This window comes from Ailuropoda melanoleuca, chromosome 13 (assembly GCF_002007445.2).
Source record: "Ailuropoda melanoleuca isolate Jingjing chromosome 13, ASM200744v2, whole genome shotgun sequence".
NCBI classification, from domain to species: Eukaryota; Metazoa; Chordata; class Mammalia; order Carnivora; family Ursidae; genus Ailuropoda; species Ailuropoda melanoleuca.
In genome coordinates, this window is record NC_048230.1 from 29471922 (window position 1) to 29495077 (window position 23156).

At 35.7% G+C, this 23156-nt stretch overlaps 1 protein-coding gene across 1 annotated transcript in view; it reads left to right on the plus strand.

Moving 5' to 3' along the window:
• The window catches only part of EFCAB3 (EF-hand calcium binding domain 3), a 337832-nt gene that overhangs the window by 13209 nt on the left and 301467 nt on the right, over positions 1 to 23156 (plus strand). The window contains exons 5-11 of the mRNA XM_034640938.1: positions 6526 to 6600; positions 10848 to 10991; positions 13190 to 13261; positions 16458 to 16601; positions 17169 to 17240; positions 19790 to 19939; positions 21699 to 21749. Coding sequence (XP_034496829.1) covers positions 6526 to 6600; positions 10848 to 10991; positions 13190 to 13261; positions 16458 to 16601; positions 17169 to 17240; positions 19790 to 19939; positions 21699 to 21749 — 708 coding nt within the window. The remainder of the gene's footprint in view (positions 1 to 6525; positions 6601 to 10847; positions 10992 to 13189; positions 13262 to 16457; positions 16602 to 17168; positions 17241 to 19789; positions 19940 to 21698; positions 21750 to 23156) is intronic.

Sequence of the window (23156 nt, forward strand, 5' to 3'; positions counted from 1 at the left end):
CTTGGGGGGGCATTTTTAAAGCTCTTTCAGAGAAAAACATGCAGCCAAGGATCCTTTATCCAGCAAAGCTGTCATTCAGAATTGATGGAGAAATAAAGACGTTCCAAAATCGCCAATCATTAACCAATTTCGTAACCACGAAACCAGCCCTACAGGAGATATTAAGGGGGGCTCTATAAAGGTAAAAAGGCCCCAAGAGTGATACAGAGCAGCAAGTCACAACCGATACAAAGACTTTAAAGAGAAATGGCATCATTAAAATCATATCTGTCAATAATCTCTATCAATCTAAATGGCTTAAACTCTCCCATAAAACGCCACAGGGTTGCAGATTGGATAAAAAGACATGACCCATCCATTTGCTGTCTACAAGAGACTCATTTTGAACCCAAAGATGCATTCAGACTTAGAGTAAGGGGATGGAGTACCATCTTCCACGCAAATGGACCTCAAAAGAAAGCTGGAGTAGCAATTCTCATATCAGATAGACTGGATTTTAAACTAGAGGCCATAGAGAGAGATACAGAAGGGCACTATATTATTCTTAAAGGAAGTATTCAACAAGTGGATATGACAATTATTAATATATATGCCCCCAACAGGGGAGCAGCAAGATACACAAGCCAACTCTTAACCAAAATAAAGAGACATATAGATAAGAACACAGTAATAGTAGGGGACCTCAACACCCCACTATCAGAAATAGACAGAACACCCTGGCAAAAACTAAGCAAAGAATCAAAGGCTTTGAATGCCATACTCGACGAGTTGGACCTCATAGATATATATAGAACACTACACCCCAGAACCAAAGAATACTCATTCTATTCAAATGCCCATGGAACATTCTCAAGAATAGATCATGCTCTGGGACACAAAACAGGTCTCAGCCAATACCAAAAGATTGAAATTATCCCCTGCATATTCTCAGACCACAACGCTCTGAAATTGGAACTCAACCACAAGGAAAAACCTGGAAGAAACTCAAACACTTGGAGGCTAAGAACCATCCTGCTCAAGAATGACTCGATAAACCAGGAAATCAAAAAACAAATTAAACAATTTATGGAGACCAACGAGAATGAATACACAACGGTCCAAAACCTATGGGATACTGCAAAGGCAGTCCTAAGGGGGAAATACATAGCCATCCAAGCCTCACTCAAAAGAATAGAAAAATCTAAAATGCAGTTTCTATATTCTCACCTCAAGAAACTGGAACAGCAACAGAGGGACAGGCCTAACCCACTGACAAGGAAGGAGTTGACCAAGATTAGAGCAGAAATCAATGAATTAGAAACCAGGAGCACAGTACAGCAGATCAACAGGACTAGAAGCTGGTTCTTTGAGAGAATCCATAAAATTGACAGACCACTGGCAAAACTTGTCCAAAAACAAAGAGAAAGGACTGAGATTATTAAAATTATGACTGAAAAGGGAGAGGTCACGACCAGCACCATTGAAATTGCAAGGATTATTAGAAACTTTTATCAACAGCTATATGCCAAAAAACTAAACAATCTGGAAGAGATGGAGGCCTTCCTGGAAACCTATAAACTACCAAGACTGAAACAGGAAGAAATAGATTTCTTAAATAGGCCAATTAACTATGAAGAAATTGAGTCAGTGATAAACAACCTTCCAAATAATAAAACTCCAGGCCCAGACGGTTTTCCTGGGGAATTCTACCAAACATTCAAAGAAGAAATAATACCTATTCTCCTAAAGCTATTTCAAAAAATAGAAACAGAAGGAAAGCTACCAAACTCATTCTATGAGGCTAATATTACCTTGATCCCCAAACCAGGCAAAGACCCCCTCAAAAAGGAGAATTACAGACCGATTTCTCTAATGAATATGGATGCCAAAATCCTCAACAAGATCCTTGCTAATAGAATCCAACAGTACATTAAAAGGATTATCCATCATGACCAAGTGGGATTCATACCTGGGATGCAAGCATGGTTCAACACTCGCAAATCAATCAATGTGATACATCATATCAACAAGAAAAGACTCAAGAACCATATGATCCTCTCAATTGATGCAGAAAAAGCATTTGACAAAATACAGCATCCTTTCCTGATTAAAACCCTTCAGAGTGTAGGAATAGAGGGTACATTTCTCAATCTCATAAAAGCCATCTATGAAAAGCCTACTGCAAGCATTATTCTCAATGGGGAAAAGCTGGAAGCCTTTCCCTTAAGATCAGGAACACGACAAGGATGCCCACTCTCGCCACTATTATTCAACATAGTACTAGAAGTCCTTGCAACAGCAATCAGAAGACAAAAAGGGATCAAAGGTATCCAAATCGGCAAAGAAGAAGTCAAACTGTCTCTCTTTGCAGATGACATGATACTCTATATGGAAAACCCAAAGGAATCCACTCCCAAACTATTAGAAGTTATAGAACAATTCAGTAAGGTGGCAGGATACAAAATCAATGCCCAGAAATCAGTTGCATTTCTATACACGAATAACGAGACTGAAGAAAGAGAAATTAGGGAATCCATCCCATTTACAATAACACCAAAAACCATACGTTACCTTGGAATTAACTTAACCAGAGACGTAAAGGACCTATATCCTAGAAACTATAGATCACTTTTGAAAGATATTGAGGAAGACATAAAAAGATGGAAAAATATTCCATGCTCATGGATTGGAAGAATTAACATAGTTAAAATGTCCATACTACCCAGAGCAATCTACACTTTCAATGCTATCCCGATCAAAATACCGAGGACATTTTTCAAAGAACTGGAACAAATAGTCCTTAAATTTGTATGGAACCAGAAAAGGCCCCGAATCTCCAAGGAACTGTTGAAAAGGAAAAACAAAGCTGGGGGCATCACAATGCCGGATTTCGAGCTGTACTACAAAGCTGTGATCACAAAGACAGCATGGTACTGGCACAAAAACAGACACATCGACCAATGGAACAGAATAGAGAACCCAGAAATGGACCCTCGGCTCTTTGGGCAACTAATCTTTGATAAAGCAGGAAAAAACATCCGGTGGAAAAAAGACAGTCTCTTCAATAAATGGTGCTGGGAAAATTGGACAGCTACATGCAAAAGAATGAAACTTGACCACTCTCTCACACCATACACAAAAATAAACTCCAAATGGATGAAAGACCTCAATGTGAGACAGGAATCCATCAAAATTCTAGAGGAGAACATAGGCAACAACTTCTATGACATCGGCCAGAGCAACCTTTTTCACGACACATCGCCAAAGGCAAGAGAAATAAAAGATAAAATGAACTTATGGGACTTTATCAGGATAAAGAGCTTCTGCACAGCCAAGGAAACAGTCAAAAAAACTAAGAGACAGCCCACGGAATGGGAGAATATATTTGCAAAGGACACCACAGATAAAGGACTGGTATCCAAGATCTACAAAGAACTTCTCAAACTCAATACACGAGAAACAAATAAACAAATCATAAAATGGGCAGAAGATATGAACAGACACTTTTCCAATGAAGACATACAAATGGCTAACAGACACATGAAAAAATGTTCAAAATCATTAGCCATCAGGGAAATTCAAATCAAAACCACACTGAGATACCACCTTACGCCAGTTAGAATGGCAAAGATAGACAAGGCAAGAAACAACAATTGTTGGAGAGGATGTGGAGAAAGGGGATCCCTCCTACATTGTTGGTGGGAATGCAAGTTGGTACAGCCACTCTGGAAAACAGTGTGGAGGTCCCTTAAAAAGTTAAAAATTGAACTACCCTATGACCCAGCCATTGCACTACTGGGTGTTTACCCCAAAGATACAGACGTAGTAAAGAGAAGGGCCATATGCACCCCAATGTTCATAGCTGCATTGTCCACAATAGCCAAATCATGGAAGGAGCCGAGATGCCCTTCAACAGATGACTGGATTAAGAAGCTGTGGTCCATATATACAATGGAATATTACTCAGCTATCAGAAAGAACGAATTCTCAACATTTGCTGCAACATGGACGGCACTGGAGGAGATAATGCTAAGTGAAATAAGTCAAGCAGAGAAAGACAATTATCATATGATTTCTCTCATCTATGGAACATAAGAACTAGGATGATCGGTAGGGGAAGAAAGGGATAAAGAAAAGGGGGGTAAATCAGAAGGGGGAATGAAACATGAGAGACTATGGACTATGAGAAACAAACTGAAGACTTCAGAGGGGAGAGGGTGGGGGATTGGGATAGACCGGTGATGGGTAGTAAGGAGGGCACGTATTGCATGGTGCACTGGGTGTTATACGCAACTAATGAAGCATCAAACTTTACAAAGGAATCTGGGGATGTACTGTATGGTGATTAACATAATATAATAAAATAAAATAAAAAAAATAAAAAGTAAAAAAAAAAGTTTTAGAAAAAGAGAAGAAAATTTTTCTGACTTGTAGTTAGGAAGGATTAATGTTAAGATACAAAATCACTAACTGGAAAAGAGAAGATTGATAAATTTGACTGTATTAAATTAAAGATTTTTCTTTATTAAAGGGTAATACAAACAGAATGAAAATAGATGCCACAAATGGAGTGAAGATTACTTGCGACACTCATAACAGCGAAAGATCATTGTGGAGAATATATAAGGAACCCCCATAAATTAACAACCCAATAGAAAAATGGCTAAACAAGAACAGCCATTGCCAGATGAAGGAACACAAGTTGCTAATAATCATATGAAAGGACTCTCAATATCATTAGTAATGAGGGAAATGCCAAATTTAGGCTACAGTGAAGTATCTTTTTATACCCACTAGATTGGTAAAAATTAGTAAGTCAGTTAATTTAATTATTGGTAAATAAGGCAAAAGTTGTAAAAGAACTTTGAAATGAATGTTTTTCATACTTCATGACTTAGAAAATCCACGTTTAGCTATAGCTCTCAGAAAATCTCTTGCACTGATGTACAAGGAGACATGTTTAAAAATGTTCATGGCAGGGGCGCCTGGGTGGCACAGCGGTTGAGTGTCTGCCTTCGGCTCAGGGCGTGATCCCGGCATTATGGGATCAAGCCCCACATCAGGCTCCTCTGCTATGAGCCTGCTTCTTCCTCTCCCACTCCCCCTGCTTGTGTTCCCTCTCTCACTGGCTGTCTCTATCTCTGTCAAATAAATAAATAAAATCTTTAAAAAAAAATGTTCATGGTCAGCACTGATCTTAATAGCAAACAAAAAAAAAGGAAAAAAGAAAAGAAACAACATGATCAGTGATAGAATGTATAAATAAGTTGTGGTATTTGCTATTGGTGCATAATGGAATACTAATAGTGTAAATATTAGTGAAAACAGTATATTATAGATGATTCTTGGAAATATAATATTGAATGAAAAAAGCAAGTTTCAGATTACTATAGCAATCTGATAATTTTTGTCGAGCTCTAAAACAAAATTAAGGAATATTTTGTTTATCCTTTTTGAAGTTATATGTAAAAAAACAAGAGATTGGCATATTTGAAAATTCACCAATGCTCTTTCTGTAGAGAAACAGAATGGAATGGGAGAAGTACAGAAACAGATGTAATGTTATTAATAATGTTCTTCAAATGGATGGTGGGTTCAGTGGTTCAGCTGAAACATATGTGTATCAAATAGACATTATAAAAAATAAGAAAATCTATTGCTTTAGAAAGTTTTATGCTCCTTTTGGTGAATGTAAATCTTCATTAACTCTAACATTCCCCCGGAATTTTTTTAAGTCTCATTTTTTTTTTAAGTCTCTAAATATTTGGCTAAGAATACAAAGTGATTTGGTGTTCCTTAAAGTAAACTTTTCAAAGATGTTTAATTTTGGGAATAAGAAAATAGGCTGTGCCTTACTTTTTATAGATTAGAATTAGAATTTTTTTAAGTGGGGTAAGCATAGGAGTAGAGTTATCAAAAGCTATTTATATTTATAGAAAACCTTTAATGTGGCCTTAGAAAATTCTTAGAGATTTTTTAATCCATTCTAATATTGGGATATTACATATAATCAAGGAGAGACATTTTCTAAGTATAAAATGACTATTAAAGTATTTAACAGTTTCAGTAGTGTACTGAAATAAAAATAGCAATGTGAATGGTAGCCTGATGTGGAAGAAAGCAGAAGTCGAGAGAGCTCACTTCTAATCTCTGATCTTGTATTTCCTTTTGTGACCTTGGAAAAATGCCATGATATCATGTATAAGTATTTTTTCTAAATATGTAAAATAACATACTAATTCTTCACCTACATATCTTAGTGAATTGTTGCAAGGCCAAGACAAGGTAATGTAAGTTAAAAGTAAAAATACTGTACACTTGTGACTAGAAGGATTTTGATTAATTTTCCTGGCAATTTTCAGCATTTACTTTCTCCCTGTAAGTTGAATTGCTTTTTCCTCTTATACCCATATATTTTTAGTGATATTAGCTGATGGCTACAATTATATTATCTCCCTAAATAGAGAATTTATTTTACATAATTCAGTATTTGTTTTAATAATTTAATACTTGAAGATACTGAAAAAAATGTTCTTTTCCCTTTAGAAACAAAAAAGGCAAATTTTAAAGAATTCATTGATACGATGATGACCAATACGGAACGCTTCTCTGAAAAATTACGTATGTAAGAACATCATATTTTGTGCTTTTAGAGGACCAAATGGTGTGACAGATTTTAGAAGAATGTAATATACGAAAAGACATTTTACAGGTTATCAGGCAAATAAATGCCTGGCTTACTGCTGATATGTTTGGCCTTAATCTTCTCTGGTAATGATCCCTAAATCCAGAACAACTTCCACGTGCAAATGAGTTGAAAGCTATCATAATCTCACACTTACTATATACGCGGTTAGAACGACATATATAAAATCCATTTTGGAAAGAGTTAAAATGTCTCCCCAATTTGGGGAAGTGATGCCATCTAGTGACTATAGTTAAGTACTAATATGCAGATTTTCTACTTTAAGCTGTTAGTATTTTTTTTCTATCTTCCAATTTATTCAGTAACATTTATTGAGCCATTTTATGTACCAGGCTTTATGTTAAGTGTGAGTGTGGTAAGCTGAGAAAGACAGTCTCTGCCACTCAGAAGCTCACTCTAAAGAAATATAAGGTCATATATGTATATTTTAAATGGAGTGAAGTTAATATTTTAAAAACTGGGGTTAGGGGTACCTGGATGGCTCAGTTGATTAGGCACCTGACTCTATCGCAGCTTAGGTCTTGATCTCAGGGTCATGAGTTCAAGTCCCGCATTGGGCTCCATGCTGGGCGTGGAACCTACTTAAAAAAAATTGGGGTTAAGAGCAGCATTTTGTTATTTTGTGCTTATTGAGTAATATTGCATTTTAATTAAGTTATTTTACCTTATAAATCCATTTAATTTGCTTTCTGTATAAGGAAACAGTAGATTAATTGGATGAAGAGATTATTTGTATTGTTAGATCATTTTTCCTAGGAATTTCAGTTTCATGGAGATAAATTTTATTAGCATAGAATTGTAGAGTATAGTATCTTATTCATATCTGTAGTTATATTTCCTTTCTCATTCCTAATATTGCACATTTATGTTTACTGCTTTTCCTTTTTTCTTCATTTGACTGCTCATATCTTCATTAGACTGCTTATTCGTTTGGTATACCTCATTGAGACCTTCCATCCATTTACCCCTCTACTTTCTCCTTACCGACCAGTCTCTCCCTGTTTTCACGTTTCCTTCTTATGCAGTTTAAAATCTCTGGTCTGTGTATCTCAAATACCCTAAACTCTCTTGCCCCTTTGTTGCACCTAGCTGACAAAACTCCCAACGCTGCTTTCCTTCCTTGTGGCTGACAGCATTTCTAGAGAAAATTATACAGCTGAGCAAATTGAATAAGGTGCCACTATAAAGTCTTGATTATCAGTGTCTGCTGGTCCTTGACACTGCCTAGGAGTTATGTGATTGTTCCTCCCCAGTTAGCTTATTTTTTCGCTCTCTGAAATAACTATTTAAAATCTCTGTTCTCTCAAACTTTCATTCCTACCCCAACCTCTACCCTTCTCACATTTAGCAGATGACTTTGCCTTTATAGAGAAGTTAGAAGCCTGTCTCTCTTTTGAGGACATTAAGATATTTCCAGATATTTTCTTCTAAAAATTTTTAAGTTTTTCTTTTTCATATTTAACTCTGTAATTCACCTAAAATTGATTTTTAAGTATGGAGTGAAATTGGGACCCAATTTAATTTTTTTCCATAAGGATAATTAGCTGTGACAGTTTTATGTTAATTCTTTGCTTTGAATTTATGTATTATATAAATCATTTGATTTTTGAATCCAACACTCACACATGATAGCCTTGAGATTTAGGTTATCGTTGGAGATGTATTCCCTCCCATTCATACCTCAGGCAGAGAATTTCTTCACTTCGGTTTCTTCAAGAATTTCTTTTTGAATTCCTAAAAAGTTGATCAAAGTGTTTTTAGTCATAATTTTTAGATGAGAAGACTTTCCAGGGTCCTGGTTTTAAGTAGGCATCTCAATTATAATTATACGTGCCCTCCTTACTACCCATCACCGGTCTATCCCATTCCTCCACCCCTCTCCCCTCTGAGGCCCTCAGTTTGTTTCTCATAGTCCATAGTCTCTCATGTTTCATTCCCTTCTGATTACCCCCCCCTTTCTTTATCCCTTTCTTCCCCTACCGATCATCCTAGTTCTTATGTTCCATAGATGAGAGAAATCATATGATAATTGTCTTTCTCTGCTTGACTTATTTCACTTAGCATTATCTCCTCCAGTGCCGTCCATGTTGCAGCAAATGTTGAGAATTCGTTCTTTCTGATAGCTGAGTAATATTCCATTGTATATATGGACCACAGCTTCTTAATCCAGTCATCTGTTGAAGGGCATCTCGGCTCCTTCCATGATTTGGCTATTGTGGAACAATGCTGCTAGGAGCATTGGGGTGCATATGGCCCTTCTCTTCACTACGTTTGTATCTTTGGGGTAAACACCCTGTAGTGCAGTGGCTGGATCATAGGGTAATCTCCTAATTTTTATCCCACGTTATTGGCTCTTTTTTTTTTAAAATGGAGATTTAATTGACATATAACCTTGTGTAAATTTAGCCACACAAAGTGCTGATTTGATACACTTATATATTGCAATATGATCACCACCATAGTGTTAACTAACACCTTCATCACATCACGCAATTATAATGTAATTATCCTTTCATTTTTTTGTGGTGAGAACACTAAGATTTAGTCTCTTAGCAACTTTCAAGTATATAATACAGTATTGTTAACTATAATCACAATGCTGTGCATTAGGTCCCCAGAACTTGTTCATCTTCTAATTATTAAAGTTTGTACCCTTCGACCAACATAGTCCCAATTTCTCCACCTCTCAGCCCCCGGTAACCACCATCCTACTTTCTTTCTGAGCTCTGCTTTTAAAAATGTAATTAATTAGCTAATTTTTTTGAGTTCTGCTTTTTAGATATGAGACCTTGCAGTATTTGTCTTTCTCTGTCTGCTTTATCTTACTAAGCACGGTGGCCTTAAGGTCCATCTATGTTGTCACTAATGTCAAGATTTCCCTTTTTCTTGTAGCTGAATAACATTTCATTGTAAAAATCGCTCTTCTTTTTTGGTCTTGTTTGCTGGCTGCTTCCTCTCTGGCTGACTTTTAAATGTTCGCACAATCCCAGAATCCATTCTGAGTCCCATTCTCTAAGCCTCTTCCTGAATAATCTTACTACTTTAAAGTTTAAAGTCCTTTTGACTCCCCATTTATCTCATACTTAGTATGTATAAAAAGGAATTCTTGCTCTCCAACAATCTTATTCTTTCCCTAGTCTCTCTTATCTCAGTTTTTGACACCACTATCTACCCTGGTCCTCAATTCTCCAACCTAGGAGTTCTTCGTGGCCCCAGCCTCTCATTCAGTTCATCTCGGCTTTGGGGCACCTGGCTGGTTCAGTTGGTAGGACGTTCGACGCTTGATCTCTGGGTTGTAAGTTTGAGCCCCACATTGGATGTAGAGGTTACTTAAAAATAAAATCTTAAAAAAATATTTCTCAGCTTCATTCTCAAAACATGTCCTTTATTTGTCTACTTCTTATTATCTTCATCACTATTACCCTTGTTGAAGCCACTGTCATCTTTTTCTCTGAACTACTACAGCAGCTTCCTAACTGCCTGATCTTCCAGAGAGTCCCTTCTCTATACAGCAGCAAAGTGATCTTCTACACATTTGTAACGAGATAATTTCACCCCTCCACACACATTAAACCTTCCATTAAATTCTGGAATTTATTAAATAATTTGGAATTAAAAAATTTTTCTTCCCATGGTCTGCAATGGTAGATTGAAGAGAAAGTAAGATCCAGGGAAGAATTTTGGTGGGAGATGTAGAGTAAAAGCTATTTAACTCATGTTTTTATCAATTGGGCTTGTTTATGAATTCAGACGTCTACAAACCTATATAGTTCAAGGCAAATCACTCTATAGTGGTTATTCAGGGGTGGGGTCACTATAAGTTCTTGAAATATTTCAGAATCCTCAAAGACACACTAATTTTGATGCTAAATATCTTATTGTGTTTTAATATTTGAAAATTGGCAGGGGTGCCTGGCTGGCTCAGTTGGTAGAGCATGGGACTGTTGATCTTGGGGTTGTGAGTTCAAGGCCCAACTGGGTATAGAGATTATGTAAAAATAAAATCTTTAAAAAAAAAAAGAAAATTGGCAATCATTTATGCTGTATTTGTTATTTTTCTTAACCATAAAAACCTTAATTCCTGACTAGTCCAGATAATAGTTTACCATACTAGCTTCTTGGACAAGTATGTTTTAAAACTTGTGTGTTATCTACCCTTAAGTATTGCCTGAGACTATTGAAAACCTCCATAATCTCAGCAAAGAGAAGATGAATGCTTCTCTCCTGTGGAACACTCTGTCCAGGAGGAATAATTACTTGAAAAAAAGAGAATTCCTAGATGCAATGAAATTAGCAACAATTGATGGTAAGTACTCTAAATATTAAAATTAAAAAATATACCAGAATATGGTTCTATCTTCTATCAATCTTTATTTTTCCTTGTATCTTTTATTTGGTTGATATGTCAATATACACATTTAGGAAATATAAAGAAAGCTCAGATTGTTTGTCCTACAGAAAAAAATGTTAATATCTAATTTACTATTACTCTAAGTTGATCAAATATGCGTTGTGACTATCTTCAAGTTATGTAACATGTTACTGGAAAATGGCATATCCCAGTGAACACAAAAGGGATTGTTAGGAAATGTTAAGAGATATCTTCTGGTTTTTTATTAAACTACTTGGGATATCCATACTGTTTTGTTGAAATAGGCTTTCATTTAATTTGCTATAAAAACACATCCGATGGTGGCTACCACTTCTACTTAGTTAGCAAGTAAAAAAAAGATTCAAACAAAGCAAAAAATAAGTTCACAAAAGTACTGTAAAACAAAGACCATAGACTAAAATTTCAAAAACAAGACTATCATTTACTGCTTATGTTCTGTGAGCAGAGAGAGGCAGTACACAACCACAGGTGAACATTTCCACTCCGTCATGATGTTACAAATGTATTACCATACTCTTGTACGTGGAATGTTTATGTAAGCTAGCCTAGTAACAGGAGCATGTGTCTGGGGTCTTGGTCAAAGAACTGTCTTTCCCTGTGAGAATTACTCACCCTTTTTTCTCCATTAAGCTCCTGTTTAAGTGACGCTGGTAATTTTGGACTTTAAGTGTGTTGGTTGTTTTGTTTATTGAGATATTTGAGATGGGAGGATTGGTCAAAATAGAAGGAATAGTAGGGGTTCCCCCCCCCCTTTTCTTTTATGGCAAAGCTTCAGTTTCTCTTGATAGAGTGAGTGGAAGTTGAAGGCAACACGTACCAGAGAAGGTATTATATAGCATTTGCTTTAATCAGACCAATAAGGTATCATTTTATGAACTATAAAAATAACTCAGTTACCTATAAAATTATTGTGATAATAAAAACCCCATACACTGTATCCTATTCATTATTATATACTTATAAAGCAGAAACACAGTGTGTAAAATGTAGATTATTTTACCAGCTAAATCCCAATATATACATGATATTGAAAATTTTGTGTACCCCATCTGTCATACTGTTTCTTCTTTTAACATTGGACCTTTAGTACAAAGTGATTTAATTCTTATTTTAATACAGTGGTTTGCAAAGTTTTAAACCTTGTTATTTTTAGTTTTGTATTTATATTTGGTGCTGTTAAAGCAATAGAATTCTTTTCTTCTAAATGAAATCTTACAGAGTACCTCAACGTATAAATCATAAAAGTTGAATTTCTCTGACTAAAGGGGGGGGAATGACCAAGTGAACTGCTTAAGTAGCTCAACAGAGACTTAGAAACATTTAAAATTTACTGACATAGGATATTTTTTTTTGACCGTGGTGTGTTAAGAAGGAAAAAAAGAACTGATTTTGATTTCCTGTACTTAGTGAGATTGAAGAATTACTTCTTGGTTATTGTTGGTATTCCATATTGACTCATTAATATTCTAAAGTATATTTAAAGTTTTTAAAAAGTACTTTTATGATGGTTACAAAAAGACATTGAAAAATCAAAGGGTATTTATCATTTGGCAAATTTAGAAATGCTTTCCCAATACCTCATTTTATAGCATCTGTATTCTATCCTCTGATCATAAACTACAGTAATTCTAAATCCTTGGACTGTTTCCCTGTTCCTGACTAGGAAAGCAAAGCCGCCTCTGTCTCCTGTGTTTGTCACTTTGTCTTTGTAATCTAGTATCTGTGTGTTCTTGTGTAAGAAATGGGTATAAACATGTGTTAGAAATTATAGAACCATCTGGCTTTGGAAAAATCTCTGAAGTTAATCTGGTACAGTATTTTTATCCTCAAGCATTTGAAAGGTTAAGCTAAAACTGAAGTTTGTCTTTTAGTGTTATCTCTAGGAATATGGATTACACAGTTTCTCTTTGTTAATGGAAATTGAAAACTCACCTTTCTCCTATAATCTTAAGGTTTATTCATTCCATAAAATTAATCTTTTGGTTAGTCAACAATATGAAAAGGAAATATTCTTATGAGTACATCAAATGATTTACATTTGTAGAGATTGCTCCATTGGATCCTGACTTTTGCTTAGTGAGGCTGATCTATTAAAAATGTTTTTCTTGCAGAAGAAGATGAAGTACAAATAGAAGAATTGGGAAAAGTGGTAAAGGATATGCGTGATGCCTCCAGGTTAAAAGGTAAATATTAGATTATTTGTGACTGTTAAATTTACTTTTATTGAACAGATATCTTTTTGTTTTGTTTTTTAGCATTTCTGCTTCTGCTAATTTCTGGTTAACATGTTGGCATTGATCTGTTTTAAAGCAGGCAAAACTTGGTTTTGATTAAAAGTTGGCAGCTTCCATGATGAAAGAAAAAAGGCTTTTTCTGGAATGGGGTCTGTGTAAAGCTATTTTAAATCCCCTTTTTGTTTCTGGGCTTTTTGTAAAGTCAGTTACTGGCTTTAAATTTTTTCAGATATGAATATTTTCTATATCATTTTAAGCCTCGACTTAGGACTGTACGCACTGTGTAGGCATCTGTATTGTAGAATTTCTCAGAAATCTCTTCTGCCTCCTTTAGTAGACATTCCTCATGTTCCTTTCTTTGGCTTTTATTAAAATACAAAAATGACCATGTACATTTTGGTAGCACGGGTGTTTTCTACTACTTGACTTCCAGTTTTTTAAAAAGATTTTTATTTATTTATTTGTCAGAGAGAGAGAGAGCACAAGCAGGGGGAGCCGCAGGCAGTGGGAGAAGCAGGCTCCCTGCTGAGCAAGGAGCCCCATGCAATGTGGGATTCAATCCCAGGGCCCTGGGATCATGACCTGAGCTGAAGGCAAACACTTAACTAACTGAGCAACCTGGGCATCCCATTGACTTCCATTTTTGCTTTAAGGTTAAAAACAGAACTAAAACCAATAAAGATCATACTCATGGAGTTTGTGTACTTTTTTGTTTGGAAAATAAGTTTTAAACTTACTATCCCCAGTAATTTGTTTGAATAACCACTCAAATGACTATTTGGTCAATAGACACTATCAGGAGAAGAATAACAACATAGGTATATATTTAGGGAAACAGATGCAGTCATTTCTGGATGTAAAGAATTAGACAAATACTTTTCAAATTTTCAGTAACCACTCTGCCCTGCACAGGAAATATCTGACATTATTGTTTCTCTTTTTGGTTAAGAAAAGTGTTTAATAATTCCCTGTTGACGCATAAATATGTTACGTGGTTCACATAACATAATTAGCATCAACATAGTGTAGCTAATTAGATTAGCTGGTTTCTAGGAAACAAAGCATAGAGGTAGAAAAGAACACAGGTCATGGAGTATGATATGATATACAATGGTTTGTGGTTTTTTGACTTACCAGCTGGGTAATCTCTCTAGGCCATTCTGGTTTCCTATCTTTAAAACAAGGAAGCTAATAAAATCATGTTTCTCATAGAGTTGTCAGGATCGAGTGCAAAAACATGTAAAGCACATAACCTAATTATTAGGCACATATTATATACTTGGTAAATGGTAGTTAATTTTGAAATCAGGGAACGGAGCTCAGAAAGAGACTAGTATTCAGGACAGGTAATTTTTTATGAGGAGGAAGGAAAAATTTTTGAAATTAAGCCATTGGAAAAGGAGAACAGATAAGTTTAGGAACCTGAATCTGGGAGATGGTCTCATTAGGGGGATGGCCCTGGAATCTGTCAGCTAGCGCAATGTAAGGCCAATAACTACAGGGAAGAGTTAGGAAGCACGTAGCAGGCCTGAAGCTGCTCTCCTTAGGAAAGCCAGCTTGCAAGTTTGGCTGGCACATGAGAACTTGGCTTTCAGAATGTTTCCTTCATTACTAACGGACAAGGCTAGCTCACTGTGCCTTGACTATTTGTTGGCAAACTTGGAGGGGCCTAGAAAATAGGCATATTGTGAATAAAGTTCTATGCTTTCCTTCAACATACACACATAATTATAAGGGATTGTGGTCAGGTGTCTAATCTTATAGTTTAAGATTTTAGAGGTGGGGCAGCCAATTCTAGGTAACAATGAGTAAGATTAAGGATAGCCATTGGTTTGGATGACTTTGGAAAGGAAGTAAAGGCTTTTTGGAGTTAAGAAGTCAAGGTCATCCTTATTGTCATCAGATGATAAGGGGAAATAGGGTCGAGGGAGGATTATGAGCAAGGTATCAAGATCCTCAGAGATGGTGAAAGTGTGCTCAGAAAGTAATAGATGATGGTGTTAGGAGGGTGGCAGAGGTGAATGACAGGCCTGAACCTCAGAGGGGAGGACTATGGTTTGACTGAAGGTAGAACTAAAGTAGCCTGACAGCAGCAGCAGAAATTTAGGGATGTTTCTCTGGTTCCTGGTCCTTATGTGAAGCATGGGAGGATGAGCAGCCCCCACTCAAGATAGTTGTGCAAGGAAACCGTATTTTAAAGGAAACCAAGTTTTAGTTAAAACTAAGAAGCAGAGCTGATACAGGTTTTTAGGTGCTGGCAAAGCTCAGATTGCCATTTTCAGTTGCCTCCCCGTGATGTTAGGAGGACAGAAACTGAGGCAGGATCAAAGGTACTAAGGAGCTGTGATTACTATTTATAGCTAGTTCGTGATGGCTTTACTACTACTAATAGTAGTAGTGACTTTATTGCTATTAATATGACATTTATTAAGTGCTTGCCATATATCTAGTATTGTTTTAAGTGTTCTTCATACATCATCATATTTAATCTGCACATCAACCTTGTGAGGTAGATGGTATTTTTATCTCATTTTAGGTATAAGACTACTGAATTTTATAGAGGAGTTAAGTAGTAATAATCTGCTCATGGTCATACAGTTCCAGGTGACAGATCCTGGAGCCAGGATATGAATGCAAGTCTATCTGACTTAACACTGCCTCCTTCATTTGAAAAGGCTGGAAATGAAGCAAAATTCCAGATGCCAGGGTACAACTGGATCTTCGTAGAATTGAAAAAAAAAGACTAATGAGTCCTTGTGATACTTGTATTTCATATTTTACATTTCTCATGATTCTGAAATTCAGTTCACTTCAATCAGGATGCATTAATTTTGTTGGCTACCATTAGAGCTTCATGGTAAAGGAACTACTTTGTGTAATTGCAGTGAAAAATTCAGCTATATGAATCATTTTGGTTGTGCCAATTTTATATTAGCACCAAAGAAACATGACAGACCAAGCATATTGTGTTGCTGGACTTAGAATTCCCTGAGGCCTGGGTTCTTCACTGAGATTTCTTATTCTTAAATTCAGAACGTGATAATAAATCTCGGACTACCACTGAAAAAATTCTTTAGTGATGGCTACCGTTGTTTTTTAAATCAGAGGTTAGTTCATTTACCAAATAACTTTCTTCTATTTCTAGAGTTACAGGACATTGTCTTAGGTCTTGATGTGCTTGAAGGTGACATGATACCTGGGAAGAACTTAGAGACCTTTCTAGAAAATATTGGGATTAAGTCACCTGAAGAAGAGGTAGAGAAAATTCTTCAATCAGATTTTATTTCTGGTAAGCATTTAAATATTACTATCAGTTTTTTTGTTTTGGGTAGGAGACCCTGTAAAGAAAGTGTGCAAGGTCTTTGTTTAAATGGGGTTCCTTAGTGGAGCAAATATCTATAGGTATTTGCTTATATTACTGTTAACGTCTTGAAAAGGAGGTTTTCTTCTTTTATATTCCTTTTTTGCAGTTATGAGAATACTTTTTAACAAGCAGGTCGAAATTTTGTGGGGAGTGGGCTTGTTGCTATCCATTTCTTCAGATACGTCTTGATTTAGTGACTAATGAAGAGTTTGGAAATTCCGGTTCTGTGAATAGAAAACCTAGCTTTGCCACTTTGCACAAAGTGAAGTTATTGGACTTATAACTTTCTTGGTATTTTAGTTCCCTTACCGGTGGAATCAGAACTAGTATATTTGCAATCTTGTAAGGTTAATTGCAAAGCAGTAATGGGTGAAAGTGAATCCAAAGCGTTTATGAAGTTGTATGCTGATTTTGATTTTCATACTAGCTTTTTAATATTACATTGTCTAGGGATTCTTGTCTATCACCTCTCTCTCTCTCTCTTTCTTCCAGATGACAACATGGTGAATGTTAAAGACTGTATGAAGGCTTTGAAGGACAACCAGAAATTTTCCAATTTTATTGGTAAGAGCTTTATGGTAAAACTGTAGAATGGCCACAACACAGGACTCGTTCAAGGTCACCTAGTCAAATACTATATTTGGTGCTTAAATCTTCTTTGTAGTAGTATCTGTGCCAAATGTTTGTTTCATTTATATTTGAACATTTCCACTTATGGCAAACTTTACTATAATTTTTTGCATTTGAGAATTTTTACTTGAGGGGAGCCTGGGTGGCTCAGTCTGTTGTTAAGCATCCAAATCTTGATTTCAGCTCAGGTCATGATCTCAGGGTTGTGGGATCGAGCCCCACGTGGGATCAAGCACATGCGGGTGCACTCTAAATAAATAAATAAATAAATAAATAAATAAATAAATAAACAAATAAAATCTTTAAAAAATAATTTTTACTTCAGTGGAAAAGATTGGGAAAATCATGAGGTTGTAATGCTTTCCAATAGCTAAATAAGAAAACTTTATTATATAATAATGGCAATTTTTAACTGTTATAAAAAATACGATGACCAGAAATTTAAGAAATATAAAGCATAAGGCTCTTGTAATGTCACCCTTTGGAAATATCCCTGTTAAAGTTTGGTAAGTATCCTTATAGGCTTTTATATTGGCATCTATGAGTATTTATGTATTCTTAAGTTATTATTTAAAAATTAAATTACTATGTTTATAATATTCCACAACTTGCTTTTTCAAAGAAATTAACAGTATATCTTAGATATTGTTCCTGTTCCATTATATCATATAAACGACCTCATTCTTTTTAAAGACTGTATAATATTCCATTGTGGGGATATACTATAATTTTAAGCACAACACTTTTGATGACCCTTTTCTATGTTTACTAACAAAACATTTTAATTATCTCTCTTTTAAAGCACTGCCTCTTAGATTTATCTTTGGTTTTTCTGTTTATAGTTAAAAAGTTAATTTCTGCTTTTGTCTTTATGAAGTCCTTCCTATTGTTCTCTTGTGCCCATTTTACAGTTTTTCTAAGTTGTTTAAATTATTAATTGACTTTTTTTCTTACTGGACATTAAATGCATAAGACTATCATTTTCATTTTAGTAAAATTTGGTTTATCTAATGGTCTTTGTTTATTATTGTTATTTTCTAAGTATTTTCAGTCATATTTTGATTTTCTCCTTGTAAGAATTGTTTAAGAGAAAACTTTAAATTTTAAAGCAATATTTTAAAAAATTATAAAGCAATTTAAATTTCATTATTGCCTTATCTTTGTTTTTTACTTTTAGTTTTATTGTGGTCAGAGAATGAGGTCTGTAGTAGAGGATTTGATTGTTTCCATGCTCATTAGAATAGGAGTTTCTTCAGTTATTATATGTTTATTTAAAAACCACATTAGTGGCTCTCAGAGACAGGCTAATGGTAATGCACACTCATCCTACTATTTGTCTTGGAAATCCTTATGACTTTTTGAAGCAGCCCATTACATAATTTTGGACAGCTACAGAACTAGTCAATTATTCCACATATTTGGTGGAAATCCTGCCTTATAATTCATTCCCAAACCAAATTTTACATTTGGACTCTTCCTCTTATCAGTAGCCCTCCACAGATGTGAGGAGAACTCTTATATTTTCTTTCACATTGAATCATCTTTTCTCTAGACTCACATTTTCCTTCAGCCCTTCCTCACATGGCCTGTTTTTGAAACTTCTTACCAATGACTATTGACTAAACCATGGAACAACATAATGAGTTAAATAATACTTCTACATACACTAGCTAATTTTAAAGTAATTTATTACACATTTGTCTTAATGAATCCTGAGAGATGATTTTTTTTAGGTATATGCTTTAGGAATGTGAAGGGTTTTTAAAAAGATCTTATTTATTTATTCAGTTATTTGAGAGAGAGCGCGCACCAGTTGGGGGAGGAGAAGAGAGAAAGAGAATCCCAAATAGACTCCATGCTGAGTGTGGAGCCCAACGTGGGGCTCTGTCCCAAGACCCTGAGATCATGACCTGAGCTAAAATCAAAAGTCAGATGCCCAACTGACTGAGCCACCCAGGTGCCCCTGAAGTTTTGTTTTTGTTTTTTTTTTTAATTAAGAGAAGTCAGTCATGGATTTCCTAGACTAGATGTTTGATGCTATTATGTTAAACATAATAGGCTTTGCTGATTCTCTAAATTGGGTGAAGTGAAGTGACAGGAGCAAGGGGTGTAGGGAAAGAAAGTGGAAAGGGAAGGACTGGGGTTTGAGAGCAGTGGTGAAGAATGGAGGGTATTTTTTACTGACATGGTGAGTTCATTAATAGATAACTAGAGAAACTTTGCCATACTTTTTTGTTCATACAGGAATTGCCCACCCAAAACCCAGAGTTTTAACAAAATAATTTTAAGAATATAGATAAGGGGTTATAGAAAACTGTAGTGGAGAATGGATTGCTCTGCTTATTTAAATGGCCTCATATGGGTAGTAGCTACCATTCGGACAGTGCAAATCTGGAAGAATCCATCAGTTTTATCATTATGTTCCAAAGATTTGGATCCATGGACTGAAGTACATGTTGTATGTGTATTCTCTGTGTTTGTAGCATTGAATGACATCATCAATACATTGGACTCTACGGAAGAAAGTGATCAGTCTGGTAAGGACAAATATGCAGATGTGGTTGGAAACACCAATAGAATTTATTTCACTGTTGAAAGTCTTCAAGAAATACTGGATGATTCCTTTGTTGAGGGTGAGTTGATTGAACAACCTGTAATAAAAATTTCTTCTAAAATTTTATCCAAGGATTTTTAAATATTTTACCAAAATACTAATTAAATCTTAATACTTAGTTCCTAATAATATTTAGTTAATATTATAATATTTAGTTTCTAAATAATACCATAAATGTGTTGAAATGTGATTTACTACAGACCAAATTTAGGGGTATATCTTATATTCTATATCCATAGATAAAGCCATTTAGTTATTACAGTATCAAATTCCTGGATGATCTCTCGGACTGGATTGTAAAGTTGGTCTCAAAGTATTTATATATGCTGTTGTGTGGCTTTGAAATATTTCTCTCTAGAGTAATTTCATTTCAAAGTTAATCCCTTTCCTTTTATGAATTTTAGACAGGTCTTAATAGTTCCTAGCTTTCTTTTTTTTAGGTGAAAGGCCCTTTGAAAAGTACAAATTATTGTTGAACAATTAAAACATTTGTCTATATAACATTCATATATAAGTGTTGAGCTTCTCTTTGCCCCATTTACAAAGAATTTACCTGACCTATCTATATTTTCAGCTGGGATATACCCAGATGGATTTTATCCATATTTGGAGAGCTGTTTCTTACTTTTAAATTTAGCTTCAGCTAAAAAATAAGGTCAGATCTGCCTCTAAGGGAACAATTGGCAATGTGCAAAGACAGTTTAGATTGTCAAAACTGTTGGGTGAGGACTGCTGGCGTCTAGTGAGTGGAAGCAAGAGGTGCTGCAAACCGTCCTATAATGTATAGGACAGTACTCCCCCAAATAATTATCTGGACCCAAATGCAATTTTGCTGAGGTTGAGAAATCCTGTTTCAGAATTATCTTATAAAATTGCCAAACCTACTATTTTGATCGTACTTTTTAATAGGTTAGTTGTTTTTTCTTTCTTTTTTTTTTTTTTTAAAGATTTTATTTATTTATTCGACAGAGATAGAGACAGCCCGAGAGAGGGAACACAAGCAGGGGGAGTGGGAGAGGAAGAAGCAGGCTCATAGCAGAAGAGCCTGATGTGGGGCCTCGATCCCATAACGCCGGGATCACGCCCTGAGCCGAAGGCAGACGCTTAACCGCTGTGCCACCCAGGCGCCCCAGTTGTTTTTTCTTTTAAATCCTGCTTAGAACAAGTAAAAAAATTAAGATAAATATAATGGATTTTTATTCTAATCTCCTTTTATTTTAAGGTAATACCTGGACTAGTTGTGAGTTATTTTAAACTGCTCTCTAACTGTAATATGGTCCATCTATGCAAATGGACATATTTTATTTCTATCACTTGTCCCTCAAATAGATCTCTGTAGCAATTTGCATTTTTGCAGAAAGTGTATAGGATGAAGGGTATAACTGCAGTTTGTCCTTAGGAAAAGCTCCAGGATTAGATAGGTAGGCAAGCAGAACTAGAGAAGGACAATTCAGAGTAATAATTAAACATTTTATTGATTATATGGGCCTGGGGATTAACCTGCCCTCTTAGGGAGAAAGGAAACATTTGTGACATTAGAATCTCAGTCACATTTAAGGAGCTTGGTGGAGGTTGACAAATCCATGGAGTCTAAGACATAAAAGGAAGGTGAATAGAGAATAATATTCTGGAAGCCAGTGGAAGATTTTGAGAAGAAGGGAATGGTCAATGAGAAATGTTACTGAGAAATGAAGTATTTAATTTATACATTGGCTTTCAAACTGGATAAAATAAGGGTGCTGTTCCTTATGGCATAATCTCTCTTTCTAAATTTGCAGATTTTAGGAAAGCGGCTTTGTCTTCAAATCTGAGACTACCAAAAGCAGATGGTAAGAACTTTGTATGTATATAAGAAAGCATTCCATGTAAAAGAGTTATTTTTTAGGATCATTGCTGGGTGCCGGTGGATTCCTAGTCCATGTTTCCCACTCCAGCCAGAGTAACATTTTTTTCAAAAAGTAATCTGATCATGTTATGTCTTCCTGTTTATAACTCTTTAAACATTTTCCATTGCTGTTAAAGATCAAAATCCTGCATGTCCTAGTCCTCTAGCACAATTTTGTACCATTACTCTTGTTTTCTTTTTTTTTTTTTTAAAGATTTTATTTATTTGACAGAGATAGAGACAGCCAGCGAGAGAGGGAACACAAGCAGGGGGAGTGGGAGAGGAAGAAGCAGGCTCATAGCAGAGGAGCCTAATGTGGGGCTCGATCCCACAACGCCGGGACCATGCCCTGAGCTGAAGGCAGACGCTTAACCGCTGTGCCACCCAGGCGCCCCTGCTCTTGTTTTCTATACTACACATTGGCTTTCTTTCATTTCCTTAGATCTTTCTTTTCCTCCCACCACAAAGCTTTTGCATATTTTATTCCCTGGAATGTTTTTCCCTGACCCTCTTCACCTAGTTAATGTTTACTCATCTTTCAGATGCGTGTCACAGTCCTCTATTGAGCCTATCATTATCTGCTAGTCTAGGTCAGCTTCCTTTGTTATACGCTTTCATTTAACCATGTCTTATTCGTAGCATTTATGTCATATTGTAAGTAACCATTCATATTTTTTTAAATGATACTACAAATGCTCAGTATATTTTACCTTATAAAGTAACAAAAATAAGGGCATCTGGCTGGCTCAGTGAGTAGAGCATGTGACACTTGATCTCAGGGCCAGGAGTGCAAGTCTCATGTTGGCTATAGAGCTTACTTAGAAAAAAATAAAATAACAAAAATATTAAATAACTTAAAGCATCTTAATTCATTATGATCAAAATAATATAATTTTTCATTAAAAATTTTTATTTGAGTATAGTGAACATACAATGTTATATTCGCTTCGGGTGTACAACATAGTAATTCAACTTCTCTATACATTATGCCTTGCTCACCACAAATGTAACTACCATCGGTCACCATACAGCGTGATTACAATATCATTGACTATATTCCCTACACTGTACCATGACATATTCATTACATAACTGGAAGCCTGTGTCTCCCACTCCCCTTCACCCATTTGCCCATCCTCCTCTCTCCTTCTCTCTGGACACCATCAGTTTGTTCTCTGTATGTATAGGTCTGATTCTGCTTTTTTTTTTTAAAGATTTTATTTATTTATTTGACACAGAGAGAGAGAGAGAGTGCGCGCACAAGCAGGGGGAACAGCAGAGGGAGAGGGAGAAGCAGGCTCCCTGCTCAGCAGGGAGGCTGACATGGGGCTCGATCCCAGGACCTTGGATC